Source organism: Pagrus major, chromosome 14 (assembly GCF_040436345.1).
Source record: "Pagrus major chromosome 14, Pma_NU_1.0".
NCBI lineage: Eukaryota > Metazoa > Chordata > Actinopteri > Spariformes > Sparidae > Pagrus > Pagrus major.
Genome location: NC_133228.1, coordinates 11,480,085 through 11,494,091, shown reverse-complemented (window position 1 = coordinate 11,494,091; position 14,007 = coordinate 11,480,085). Strand labels below are relative to the sequence as shown.

General features: G+C 41.0%; 1 protein-coding gene across 1 annotated transcript in view; it reads right to left on the bottom strand.

Moving 5' to 3' along the window:
• ahcyl2b (adenosylhomocysteinase like 2b) overlaps nucleotides 1-14,007 on the bottom strand; it is a 47,025-nt gene that overhangs the window by 15,910 nt on the left and 17,108 nt on the right. The window contains exon 2 of the mRNA XM_073480501.1: nucleotides 1,938-2,046. Coding sequence (XP_073336602.1) covers nucleotides 1,938-2,046 — 109 coding nt within the window. The remainder of the gene's footprint in view (nucleotides 1-1,937; nucleotides 2,047-14,007) is intronic.

Genomic DNA, 14,007 nt, shown 5'->3' with positions numbered 1-14,007 from the left:
TCACACCAGAGGACGGTCATGCTAAGCCACGCTGCTGTGGTCACTTTTCTATACCTTGCTTTGCAGTGGAAAAAAAAACTTGCATCATGCTAGAGCAACCTGACCACTCTTCATGGTCATGGTCAAGTGTTTTCATTTAAAAACAAAACAATGACACATTTTTAGGCTGATTTTTCCTTTCCTGAAAGAAAGAAGCACAAGGTTCTTTTCTCAGCTGACACTTATTGGAGATGATGCCAAAATAAAAAAAACAAAAAATAAATAAAACATGTGGCGGCCTGCAAATGTGCTGTTGGGAAGTCACAGGACCAAAATGTTTCATCTGTTCAAAGTTAGAGTGCTGAATATTCACTAGACTGATTTTTTTTTTAGCATCCCTGACCCTGAGGGGCACTTTACGGCCATCCGCTTATACTGACTGGCAGTCCATTTGTCAATCTGCCATCCATCTGTTTGTCCATCATATTCTGCCACTAGACACAACATTATGCAAGCGGCATCATACACACAAAGATTAATTCATCATGTTAATGGTGTCATTGCCCTGTGAATGACCCGACACGCACCAGGAAGTCAAAGAGCCTTCATACATGGAGCAGCTTAAAGAGAATGTAAACAAGAGAGAAAACAGAAAAAGAGAACGGGTTTAGTTATATCAGGCTCTCTAATCATGATGCTGTGCTACCATTTCTCAATACCAAAGATTTTGCCATATGGACACTTCTGGAAAGTACAGCATGCTTATCACTGTCCTATAGTCATGGGAAACTCTGCTGAAACCTCACGGTGACAGGATTCCAGAAAGTCACTGCGCAGAGCCCAGAAATATAGTGTCAAGTAAGTGCATGACTTGTTCCCTTTGATTGCTTCAGTGGAAGTCCTGTGTGGCAAGCCAGAGGACATTACGGAGGATCTCTCTGGTGGAGAGGTGTGTAAAGCTGTATGGAAGCATAATCAAGCAGGTTCTCCAAAAACACTTGTGTTTGTGTGAACGTCTTCGATTGGTTTTGCTGCCTTGTGGAAACACTTCCTCATTCTGCTTGATCACCTCAATCAGAACTGAAACATTTAGCCGATTAATCAATTAGTCAATTGTCTGTAATTAATTTGCACCTATTTTGTTTGATGGGTCCAGCTTAGGAGTGTTGAGATATCACGATAATCATGATATCGAAAAATTAGATATTGATATTGTGTTAATAATACACGTGATTATATAGTTCATCTGGTTGCCTTCTCACTGGTAACTCAGTGTAATTGTTCCTTCTGTTCCTCCCTACACTGGTATTTTGAGGGCAATTTATTTACCAATATTCTTTACAGTTTTACTCAGACATGACAGGATAGTTACGAAAAAGAGTCAAAATGAGGAGAGGAAAGGAAGTGGTATAACTGATGGAAATCTCCGGAGAGTTGAAAAGTATAATGATATGAAGGAAGAAGGAGTGTTTTTTCTTCTCTCACAGGCTGCATCGCTAATGGATTTTAAAACTCATTCCGCTGTTAAAACCTTAACTAATGACCTCTGTGAGCGCTGAGACACTCGCCTCATAAATTTCATCAAATTCATTTATGGTGGTTGTCTCTCGAACTTTGTCTGTAACCACTACGGTCATGAATGATACTGAGAACTCAGCCATTACTTGCCCTCGTTTCCCCCTCTCCAGTCCACCACACCAGCAGCTAATCCTCTAACACAGCCCACTGTTTCACATGAACTGCAGTGTCAGAGTGTGAGAATGAGAGCCAGAGAGACGAGAACTGAAGTGAGCTAAAGAGAAAGGAAAACAGACAACTATTGTTCCAGGTGGAACACTTTCCTCGTCTTTGGTGTTGTAAAAAACGTAATGGAAACATCCACACATCCACCGGCATGTCTGATAAGTAGTGGGTTATTGAGATAGCGCAATCAGGCGAGAGTGTGTTTGTGTGTTTACCTGAGCTGTAGCTGTCTGTGGAGGACTGGGAGATGGAGCGGGACAGGGAGCGCCGGCCGATCTTGGAGGGACGCTTGTTGAACTCCTGTTTCTGGTCAGCAAATTGGATCTGAGAGAGAACAGAAGGGGACAGAGATCAGAACCGTTAGACGACATTTTTTAACAACTTCTTTTTGTGGGCACACCAGGCTTTGCAAACACACACACACAGCTCTTGTAAGAGCACACAAACTGTAGTAAAACATTAACTAGGGTTATGATGACATTCAACAGCCACTCATTCAGAGGTATCGTTAAAACTGTATCTTTAATGACTCCAACTCTTTTCCAGGTCATGTTGGGTTTATATCAGGACAGCCAAATAAACAGAATTAAAACTAAATGTTTTAGAGATAAGAAAGAACACACAAACTATAGATTAAAAAAAAAGAAGATACAGAACAAGTACACTACAGTCTAGGAAGGAGACCAGCTTGGAGTTCAGTCTGACTTTTACCAGATAATGGAGACAAAGAGGCTATTATCAACAAGGCCACATGGCTGACACAAGGTTCAACAGTTCATCCTGCTTCTGTGGAATGGAGGTGACACTATAGTCAGGCCACACGCTAACCACACGACTAACGCTTTGTTGATCTTGCCGCTATTACAATAGCTTGATGCATCATAATTCATGTTCTGATAATATTAGAGTATGAGTAGCTGACTTATCACCATCATGAAACTACGCAACGAGGACAGGACATGCTGGTGGGGGTGGTGTGCAGTGAGGCATGAAACGTTTTGTGTATAATTTGCCATTTCAATCTGACAAAAAACTGTTGAAAAACGCCCACAAATCACAGGAAATCTTTCTGTCACGATTTGCATTGGAAAATTAGACTTTTTTCAATGCCACAGTCCTCTGACGGCGGTGGTTGAAGGCTTCAAAGATTTGATAAAAGCGGCAGAACAAGTTGCATTTCTCATTCATTCTCCTCACTGAAAAGAAAAGACCGACCTTGAGTACAACACAAGCAAATGCTTTCAGGATTTTTTCTAATCAGAGAGAGAAAAAAACATTTTCAAACTCAGATGCATCCTCTGTGTACATGTATCCACATCAGATAGCAGGAAGCTGCGTGTGTCTTCAATCACTCATTCATTCTCACAATGTACGAGACGTTCAGTGTTTGTCACAGGATAGAGGTGCCATCACATCACAAAGGACATTACAGTCATCATAACCAGAGCTCTATAAACCATTTTCTCATTTCTGTATCCTGCCTTTTCTCTCAGTTCAGTGATCTCCTGGACATGTCTTGAGTAATTCCTCGTGGCTATTATACAGACAGTAGCGTCGACACCTTTCCAAACAGGCATGGACATTACAGCTCTCAGAGAACAAGACCATCAACCATATCCCATAGAGACAAGCAAGGAAACAATTTCCTGATACTCTAATACAAACTAATGTACCATTTGCTTACTTTTACTGGCTAATGAGCCATTTCAGCTTCATCCGGAGACTTATCTTCTCAACCTCTACAAACCGATCTTCTCAACCTCCAGACACTGATCGAAGCAGTTAAATCTCAAACGGTAAATGTACTTGCATTTAGATAGCATGTTTTTTAGTCTGCCAACTACTCAAAAGGTTTTCCAACGCATGCCACATTCATCCATTCAGTATATAGGGGGTTCTATCCAACGTGCTCCACAATATTGCCATGTTAAGCCACTCATACACCATCACACACCGATGGAACAGCCATTGCGAACAATTTTGGGTACAGTTTCTTTTCCAAGAACACTCTGACGAACAACCGGAGGTTGGGATCGAACCATCAACCCTTCCAATTAGTGGACAACCCGCTTTAGCTCCTGAGCCTCAGCCCAATGACCGTCATCCTTGGAAACTGCTTGGAAAGGGGCAGACACTCAAAAAAAGTTGGCAGGTGATTGGATGAACCATTCTTCCATCACAGGCGTCAACTTCAACCAGTCATTTGTAAATTAACCATATGATGTAGTAGGGAATCACTACAAGCAGAGCCAGTTTAGTTGGTTAATCAAAAAACATCTTTTCTATCCTGGAAAGCCTTCGCTGCCATTCTGTGGTCTTCTTTCCGATGAAGAAATACTCCAGTTCTGATGCTAGAGCAGTAACTATGCTAACTTCTTTAGGAGCCAACATCATTGTTTTCAAACGAACAGACCCTTCTATCGCCGTCATCACACCTGAACGATGCCTGTAGATACCAGTAGTTCTTCACAGGATGCTGCTCATAGGTCCGAACAACTGTGGGTCAGACTCAAGTGCATATTTAGAAGTTGGCAAGAGGGATTCTTGCATGACCTCTGGTGATCTTGCAAATCCAGCTGCCTCGCAAGGTAAAAGCTCATCCTCACCTTCCTACAAACCGCTGTAAAACCAGCCCAATCCATTCTCTCCTTCCATTCTGCCCTGTAGTCTTACCTTTTTCACACAGGGCTCACTGCTTTCCTCATTCTTTTTCTTCTTCAGCATTGCTGCATGTGTGTGGGGTGTGTGTGAGATGAAGTTGCAAGTTATGTCTGATTCGTGGCCTTGTGCATTGAGAAGACCTCGTCTTTCAAGGTCCGATCACTTCACGGGCTACCTCTTCTCCCTCTGCCTCTTTTTAGCCTCCGCTTTCCTACAATCCAGCCAAAACTGGTCCAGCCCTGTGCCGGCAAACACAATGCGATGAATTGTTTCCCTTTCCTTTCATTTTTCCCTCCCTCTCTCCCTCTCTCCTACCTCTGTATTCTTGTTTAATTGTTGATTGTTCAAGAGATTGGGTTCCCTGAAATCGCTGGTATCAAAACCAAAGCTAAACTTTGCCCCTGCTGACCCAAGATGGTTATGATCTGTATTACTGGGACTGTGTGTTAAACAAGTGATGGAAAACTAATGAACAATACATTTATTGCTCAAAATCTAGGGCGGGACTCTATGGAATTGACAGAAATTACTTTTAATCCAAAAGCTTCCCAGTCCTTGCCAATGGTAAGAACCTAACACACAAAAACACAAATTAATTAAGCAAGAAGGGAGTAGTAAAAATATAAAAATAGTAGTTGCTGAGATGTTATTATCAAAGCCGCAAAAGTCAACCTCAAGCTGGCAATAGAAAAAACAGGTGGTCACCAAAGTCTTAAGCCCCTGACGCACCAGGCCTAACTTAAAGTCGTATATCTATTTCAGTCTGGACCAAAGTGCTAGACTGTCAGATCAACCAACATTTCCATACCTGGAGCCATGCTGCTAGAATTTCTGTAAAATAAAATCTAAAATGGCTGCATCATAACACACATATTTAACAGCATACATGTTATGTTTTCATACTGATAAAGACAAAACTACTTCTGTGCATCATTCAGTTGGGCAGCTGATGGTGCTAATGACCCTTGACCCTATTACCAGCTATAATAGGGCTATTGGTCTCTTCAGGTTTATCGGATGGAGTTTAGATGAGGAGCTTTAGAAGCTCAGAGTTGCAGTGAAGGATTGAGGGTCATTTTGGGAGCTCAGGAGGAGGGGATACAGGGGCTTATGACATGTTTTTTGGGACAAGATTACCACACGTTAGCTCAGGGCTCAGAACAGCGGGTTCTGCCAGAGAAAATGACACAGTGGTTTGTTGTGTTGCTGCGCAAAATGAGAGCTAAAGACAGAAGGGTAACCCAATTCTTTTTCACCTTTTTGGCCACATTGTGACATCCAGGATTATTAATATTACACATTATAGCATACACAAACAAGGTAAGAACAAATTCGGAGGTGCAGACTGAGATGAGTCTCTGTATTTATAAATGAAGTGTGTGGTATTATGAGCAGCTACATGCTGGTATTAAAACAAAAAAGAAAACTACTAATCAAAGCTTGATGACCTGAGCTAACACTACTAACATGACTTTATTAACCTGACATGACAGAGCCTCACATAGACTCATTATGCCTTATGTAAGGGAGGCACTGAGGACAACTAATGGGGATGGCAACACTGCTGCTCTTGCTCTAGTACATTAGCGTGCCACCTAAGAAGAGGTCTACATGACTCAGCATCATGTAAAAAGGTTTTTTTCCAAAACACTGGTTGCTATTTTGGAAAAATCATTATGCGGAGTGCATTAAAACAAAATTTAGAGAGCAGCAAGAGGCAGAAACGTCATTATGTCAACCAAAAACCCCCTAATATTTAACCAGGTTTGATTTTCTTTCATTTCCTATTTCAAATTGAAACCTCAAGGCAAATACTCCAAGAGACAGTAATATATATAAATATATATAATGAATATATTGAGCTGAACTAAGAATAATCTTTTTTTTTTGTCATATCAACTGCAGGGTGTTCTTTTTAACTTCTGTGACCTTAACGATCTTCCACCTTCCCTTCATCTCTCTAACCTCGCCGTGCACTCCTTTACATTATGGATGGTGACTGATTGGGAGGCTAATGACATGTGAATAATGAATGTTAACTCAATACTGGGACCCATGGGCGCTCATCCAAGACTGCCACCTTCTAGCTCAGCTTTGTTTGTATGTGTGTGCATTGAACAATTTAACTGGATTGGAGCGGACAAAGAGGTTGAGCTGCTAAACTTGTAATGGTGAAAACACCAACATTGGCTATGGTCCACTTACCACATACAGAGTAAAGGGGCTGTGTAATACTGAGAGGGAGGCCACATTTATCAGGCAGTCACACTGAGGTGGACTGTGTCTGTTACCAGGACTTGGTCAGCACATTCACACTTGATTTTGATGCTAGAAGTACTTTACAGTTGCATGTGCAGAGATGATGGCTCCTAATGTTGCTTAACAACTTTAAGAAGCCGGTTTCAATCATGGGACCCTTTTGCTAAAAACAAAAATAAGAAACTACCCAATGTTGCATTTCATTTTCCTGCGTTTGCACTCAAAAAAAACCAAAAAACCAAAAAACCACAACCAAACAGGCTTGACAGACTTCCTCCTCAGATTAAGGCACCTCAAACAAATTTATCCTGGGCAGAAATATTCCACATCGTGAGGTTCCTCACGAAAAACTTCCCACATGTTAAGCACCCGGTCAGGAAAGCAGCTAAGCGGCCTAAAATTCAAACTTAAAAGGAAGCATGCTTTCATGCCGACAATTAAAAGACAAGATTGATGTCATTCAGCTAAAAATAAGATGTTTTTTCCCTCAATTCAAGCAATGTGCTTATTAATTTAAAGAAAGAGTAATGATGCTACCAAGCTAAAGGAGAAATATAAAAGGGATTTTTCAGCTGTGTGTCATCTGGGGTAGAGAAGGAGGCCCAAGCTTAACCCCAAATAACTTGTATCCTCTTAACTCCAATTGGAAGCCCTGAAGCGATGCACAGCACCCATGCAAGAGCAAATGCATATTTGACCTCAGAGATGACACATACACACAAGCTTTGTGTTCCATCTGCTTATTTACCACAGTGATACTCTAAATACCACCATAAATACCAGAAAATCAAAATCATATCCGCTGCCATAGTCAGAATGGGCTCTTGTGCCCCCCAGAAGGTCATGGTTTGTTCCAACTTTGTGGTAAACAGTAATTTTTCAGGACAGGGCAGAGAGGATCTCTAGCTGAACACAGTCAACAAGCTAGCTGAACGCCAGGGGATCTGTGGCACAGGGCAGGGAGAACGTCTGGGCCGGCCCGGTGAAACAACAGAAACCCCCTCTGGGCGAGAGACAGGGAAAACAAACAGGCACAGATGTACTGTAGCAGCAAAAGTGATGAGATGTGATACTGTATGGTTTTTCCCCCACAGCCAAATCAGCTGAAATTGATACATCTGAAACTGATTTTGTTACATTAAAACTTCAAGACCATTAGCGAATTCAGCAGTAACATATTTAGCACTTTAAAGCACTCCATAAACATTTCTATAATATAGTTGTACTCTTATATTCAGTTTTCATCAGCAATTGTAACTTCTCTTTGGAAGACATGTATTACATTACAACTTTGTTTTTACTATTAGGGCTGCAACTAATTATTATTTTAAATATCCAATAACCTGTTGATTATTTTCACAATGAATCAGTTAACAGTTATGTCTATAAAATGTCACAATATACTGCGAAAAATGCTCATCAAAATTTCCCTAAGCGCAAAGTGACGTCTTCATTTTTCCAACCGACAGCCCGAAACTGGAAGACTCCCAATTTACAATCATAAATCGCCAAATCATTGCAGCTCTATTTACTATGTAGCCATTCACAGCTACACAGCTACAACTACAGTACAGTGTGTTTAATGATCAGTTATATACTGCTTGTAAATGCAATATAAAATAAAAACGGAAAACATTTAGCCAACAGCATATATGTTGTATACTACGATAACTGTAACAGTAGCCAGTAATCTGTTGTCCTGATCACCACCACCACAATACTCAGCATTACCTTGGTGTTCTTGGATTCTCTGCTCTTCTCCATAGTCTTGAGACCCACAACGTTACACTGTCCTCTTTATTCTAAGTCAAAACTGAATCCCAACCTCCAATTGAACGGCTTCAGAGACAAACATATGACAGACAACCGTAGACACCGCAGAGAACAAAATATTAACTACAGACGCTGTAGCAAAAACAATGCAAGGAGGCTGGATTTAGTTACAGGTGGTGCTGTGTTTGTGTATGAAACTTGAATCTCGTGTGGCAAAGAGGTGGCACCTAGCCTGTTGTAAGACTATTACCTCAGATCTACCTTAAAAAAACAGCAGGGTGCTAAATGCCAAGGTGAGAAATCAACAACAAAAACAGCTGAAAGCCAACTTCAGGTAAAAATGTAAATCACCCGTCTCCTTTCGAAGCCACAAAGCAGAATGAAAATGAGTATTTGTTCCAATCAAACAAAAACTTAATTACTTCCTACACAAGAACAATGCACATATTAAGCACAGCATGCTGAGCTCCTTCTGCATTACAGCTGCACACAATAAGCCTTTGGCACGACTTCAAGAGGAGAAAGATTTCGTCCCCCAAAAATTAATGTTTAACTAAAATGTTTCCAAGTCTTTGCAAGCATGATGAAAACCAGAGGAAGATTAGTTTGATGTTTAGCCAAACATCAGCAGTGAATGACTCCTTATATACGTCTTGAAATAGTCAAACAGTACTCTGATGTTACGACTTTAAGTTAAAGACCGCGGCTGCTGCAGTCTGACGTCCGTGGTGATGTCACTGACTGATGAGCCAACAGGGAAGTTCGCGCCAACAAGACACATTTGTAAATAAATGCTTACAGGCCTGACGTCAGACGTACATTCTTTGGCTTGTGTTTAACCAGGTTGAGTTAGCATGTCTGTTCTCTTCTCAGAATTATCTCCCACAAACCCAAAGTCATACAAACAACACCTGTGAAGTGCGAGTAACAGTTTAATGCTGAACAATGAGCAGTCCTGTTGAGGGTAGGGTTGAAGAAAGGTCCCTTTTCTTTTACCCATTAGCTAATGGAACACAGCAGGTATTGAGGGTGAAAATCTGGATTTAATTGGATTTTAGAGTGAGATACTTGGATGTACATGTGGTTTTGGCTTTTTCAAATACTTAACATGTATTTCATAGCATGACGGTTGAAACAGTTATGATAATCCATTGCTCATTTAAGCCATTTTTAGACCAAAACACCAATAATCACCTTATTGCTGTGCCTCAAATTAAATCATTTCCTGTTTTGCTTCATTTCTTCTATGAGAGAAAACTTGATATGTCTTGACGTGGACCGATGGTCGGGCAAAGCTATTTGGAAACGTTGCCTTGGACTCAGGGTCAATACTCAGCGCCATATAGCATAATTAATAAGTTAACAATCAGAGAGTGGGTTACTAATTAATGTGCATTAGCCATTGTTCTATTCTTTCTTTGTTTCCCTCCAAAGCTGGTTGTTTTGCAGCAAGAGGAAAGACTCATAACAGCCAAATATTTTACAAATAAAGAAGGCTTCATCATGATGCTGACATTTCTTGTGACTCTACACCATGCGTGTGAATGGTGTGTGTACTCAGCTGTAAGTAAGGGGATACAAGCCAGTATGTGACGCTAAAGACATACAGCAATGTCTTCACAGCTGTTTTGTCTGCAGGGTTTCCAAAGTTTCTGCAGAGGGGCTGAACATTTTGGGTTTCTACTACCCCTTTCATTCTGGACTAAAAACCCACGAACACTCACAGGTTTGACATTATGTTATGGCGCCGCCCCCTGCCAGCATTCCTCCCTGGACTGCTCGCTGCACCGCTAATTGAGCTAACTAGCTAATGGTATTAGCATTAAATTTGCTATTAAAAAAAGAGACAAAAGCACGTGAATCCACAGAAATAAATAATGTGTTCAAGTCGCTGTACATGGGCTTTTCCTTTGCTTACACAGCTTGCTTTTTTTCCCCCCCAAGTCATTCCAGACCAGAAGAGGTTCATCTTCTGGATGTTTCCACACCTGTGTCGGAAGGAACCCAATCCTAATCAAACACAATGGGGTCATGGGCTGAATCAGAGACCCCTGCAGCAACCCAACGCTGGGCCTCTTGAGCCGTCAGTCGGGTCTGAGGCCCCTTCTCAAAGCCCCGCACGGGGAACGGTACAACAACATGAACACCACATATGGTTGCCAAATCTATGCTACTTAAGCTGTATATCAAACTATGTTGATTTCAATCACGTTTCTTTGTTTAATGACCAATGTGTGTCACCAATTACAAATTAATTTACCTCATAAAGCTGCATGTAAATTGGATCAACTTATCAGCCTCTCCAAAATGAAACCTTCATCATTAACATTTATCACCTACAGCCTTGAGGCGGACAGTATGAATCACTCAGAGGTTGCTGCTGACTAACTCTTGTGAAGCATTAATGTACTGGAAAGAAAACTGAAATTTGATGATGTTCATTGAGGCATCATCTGCTGCGATCCATGCAGACTAAAAACTGTTTTTACACTGCCTTGCTGTGTTCATCTCCCCAAAATTTTAACCATCACCTTGAACCAGTCAAAAGGTCATGTGCCTCATTATGTTTTCCTGCATGTTTCCTCCGAGTTTCATATATCTGATTCATTTCTTTGTTTACATGGTGCCCTATGCTCATTACTCTTCATTTCTAAGCTTGAGGCTAAAGTTGTGTGCTTCTGCATGACTATACAAGCAGGGGCTAAAAGAACAGTGATCCCTTCCTGTGTCACAGGAGATGCATTTGTCAGCTCTTCCATCTGGTGCCAAATGTCATTAGATAAACAGATATTTGTATTCAGTGTCACGCTTATAAGCTTTGCGAATTGTGGAAGATTGTCTCAGGTGAACTGAGGACAACAGAGGAGTCACTGAGGAGGCAGACTGTCAGTATAATGAGGATAAAAAAACACCCCAGCAACTGTCTCTCATCATTTAATCATATTTATCAACTGCCCCCTCAATTTTTGCCACCTCAAGGCAGCGTCTCAAACTGAAGAACATCCATAATTGTGGCCCTGAAGACACAAAACGCTGACCAAAGACAGATGAGTACTGTTTCTAGCCCTCCACCTCAAAGAGCCATTGTCTGCAGAGACAAAACTGAATGCGAGAAACCCTGTGTTTGTCTTTGTGTCAGAGATACTGAGACCCCATGTGCGGTGAAATGGAGCCTCGTCTGACTGACATCTGATTGTGTGTACGTCATTCGCTGATAGAGAGAACGCTGACAACAGCTGTGGTTTCTGATGTATCCCACTGTGGGAGGGAAGCCTTGTTCTATTGAAGTCAATATGAGCAGACAAGGAAAAATAGCACATTGGGTTTTTCCACTTCTATACAAGCTTTAAAGGTGAAGGATACTGGATTTTTGGTGCTGATGCCAATAATGATATCAGGGAGTAAAACAAAACAATCATAAATCATCCAAGTATTTAATTCTGTCCTATGTTCTGTATAAAACTTTTCATATTGGCACATGTTGGACAACATATACGTCAAAACCAATACATTTATGATAGGCCAATATTGGCCAACTGATAAATCAGTTAGACTCTAAGAGCCAAATTAATCACAGCACAAATAACTTTTAAAAGCTGTCATCTTTCTGGTTCATACAGCTTTTAAGGAGTAAAATTCAAGTGAAATTAGAGCTACTTAAGCACAAATTTCCAGACCCTTGAAGCCTTCTACGCCACATCTAAAACATTAATTGTGGTCAAAGTGTGTCAAATGTCAATAAAGATCGCCTCTTTGTCGTAGTTTTGTTGTTGATGGAACACTAGTTAAGTGCTAACAGCCCATCATTTGGTGAGGCAAACTAGGCCGGGCCAGCAGAGACCTGTGCCAAGGCCCTTTGAGAGGAAGCCCAAAGGGAGAAGAGGGAAGGAAGTGCACTCCATCAGGACCAGTGGGAAGCTGGCTGTTTATACCTCCTCACCGCTGCTCCCCCCTAGGGGGAACCCGGCCTCCATGGCTGCCAACGCAACCTGAGCTCCAGCCAAAGAATGCACACTGAATGGGGTGTATGTGCCAGGAGTGGGCATTAAAAGCAAGTCATTTATCATTCTGGGTTGTGTATTTTCTGCATTGTTATTATTTATCTTGACAGAAATCTGGACCTGATGTTTCAGCAAGTTGAACCTTATGACCACAGAGCAGATGGTAGCAGAGAAAGGACAATGTATTTCAAGTAAGAAATGGTGTAAGAAGGTATTTTGCATTCTTAAGTTAACTTGTACGTTGTATTTATTTCACAGTGGACAAAATTTTTGGCATTACATGAACATTTAAATACCCTTTAGTCATACAAAAGCACAGGATTTTAGGATTTTTGTTGAATTAGATTTAAAAAGTGTGCAGAAAAAAGATACACAGGCCATTTATCAGGAGACACTGAGGTGCGTTGAACCAAAACCAGAAACACAACGTACCAGTGACCCATTTCATTGTTAACTGAAAACAAGAACAGCTACTACTGTATTTTAAGTGTTGTGTCAACACCTGCTCTGTTCTGGGAAGCTAGCACCGGCCAGGAAATCTCATATTACCACACAGACACACAGTCTGTATCCGTGATGGAGGGATGATTGGGTGATATGCTTCCCATCCAGAAGCGAAGCCTGGTAGTTAGACTGTGTAATTTGTGGAGAACTCTTCAGGTCATTAGGGTTTTTCATAGACAGCATGACCACTAATAGATGACAGCTGTCAAAGTTCCTTGTGAACAAACTCTGCAGCCACAGCCAACGTTGGTTTTAATGCTCCATGTTTTTTTTTCCTCCCCACAGTGCCTGGATGCTGGGTATCGGGCCACGTGTCCATGTGATGATAGCAGTATAAAAGACGATGACTGAACAAAGTTTAAAAGGAGAGAACACAGGCAGAGAAGATCAGACAAGCTAAGTGCAAGGATGAGAACTCTCAAATCAAAGTGCCAATGGGCTTTTAATAGCTTTATGTTTGGATGTCGTCTGCCAAAAAGGCCTGGAAAAGTGAGTGATGGTCTTAAAAGAAAGAGGGACTGCAGGGTGAGGCGAGGAGAAACATGTCCGGCTAACAGCTTAGCGCTATAAACAAAATGTCTGCAAATATCCTCAAAGCTAAATCCTAAAAGTGCTTCTGCCAGACTGTGCCAAATCTGGAACAAAAACACAGGCTGACATCTCAAAATCCTCTGAAAGAGACTAAAAGAAAGTAAAAACTAAATGATCATGCACATGAAAGACTATAAAATCAGGTTAGACCATCGTTAGCACTGGTTTGTTTTTAAGATTTGGGGCCATTTTGCTTCGTTAACATGTCTTCTTTTAGACAAGTGGAAGGAAAATGTTCAAAATACAGATTTAGGTATTTATTTTAGTTGATATTTCTGTACGGGCATATATAATTACATAATACCACTTTTGCACAATTAAACAAGCTTTCATAGAACATATAATAGAAAAGAATAATTGCCTTAAAAGATGCAATATGTAAGAATTTAAGTTAAAAACAGAATTTGAAGAAATAACACTTTGGACGTTATGACATCTATATCTAATGTTGAACAGATATCTACTGAAGTTACCATGCGACCCAGCTGGCCAGGCC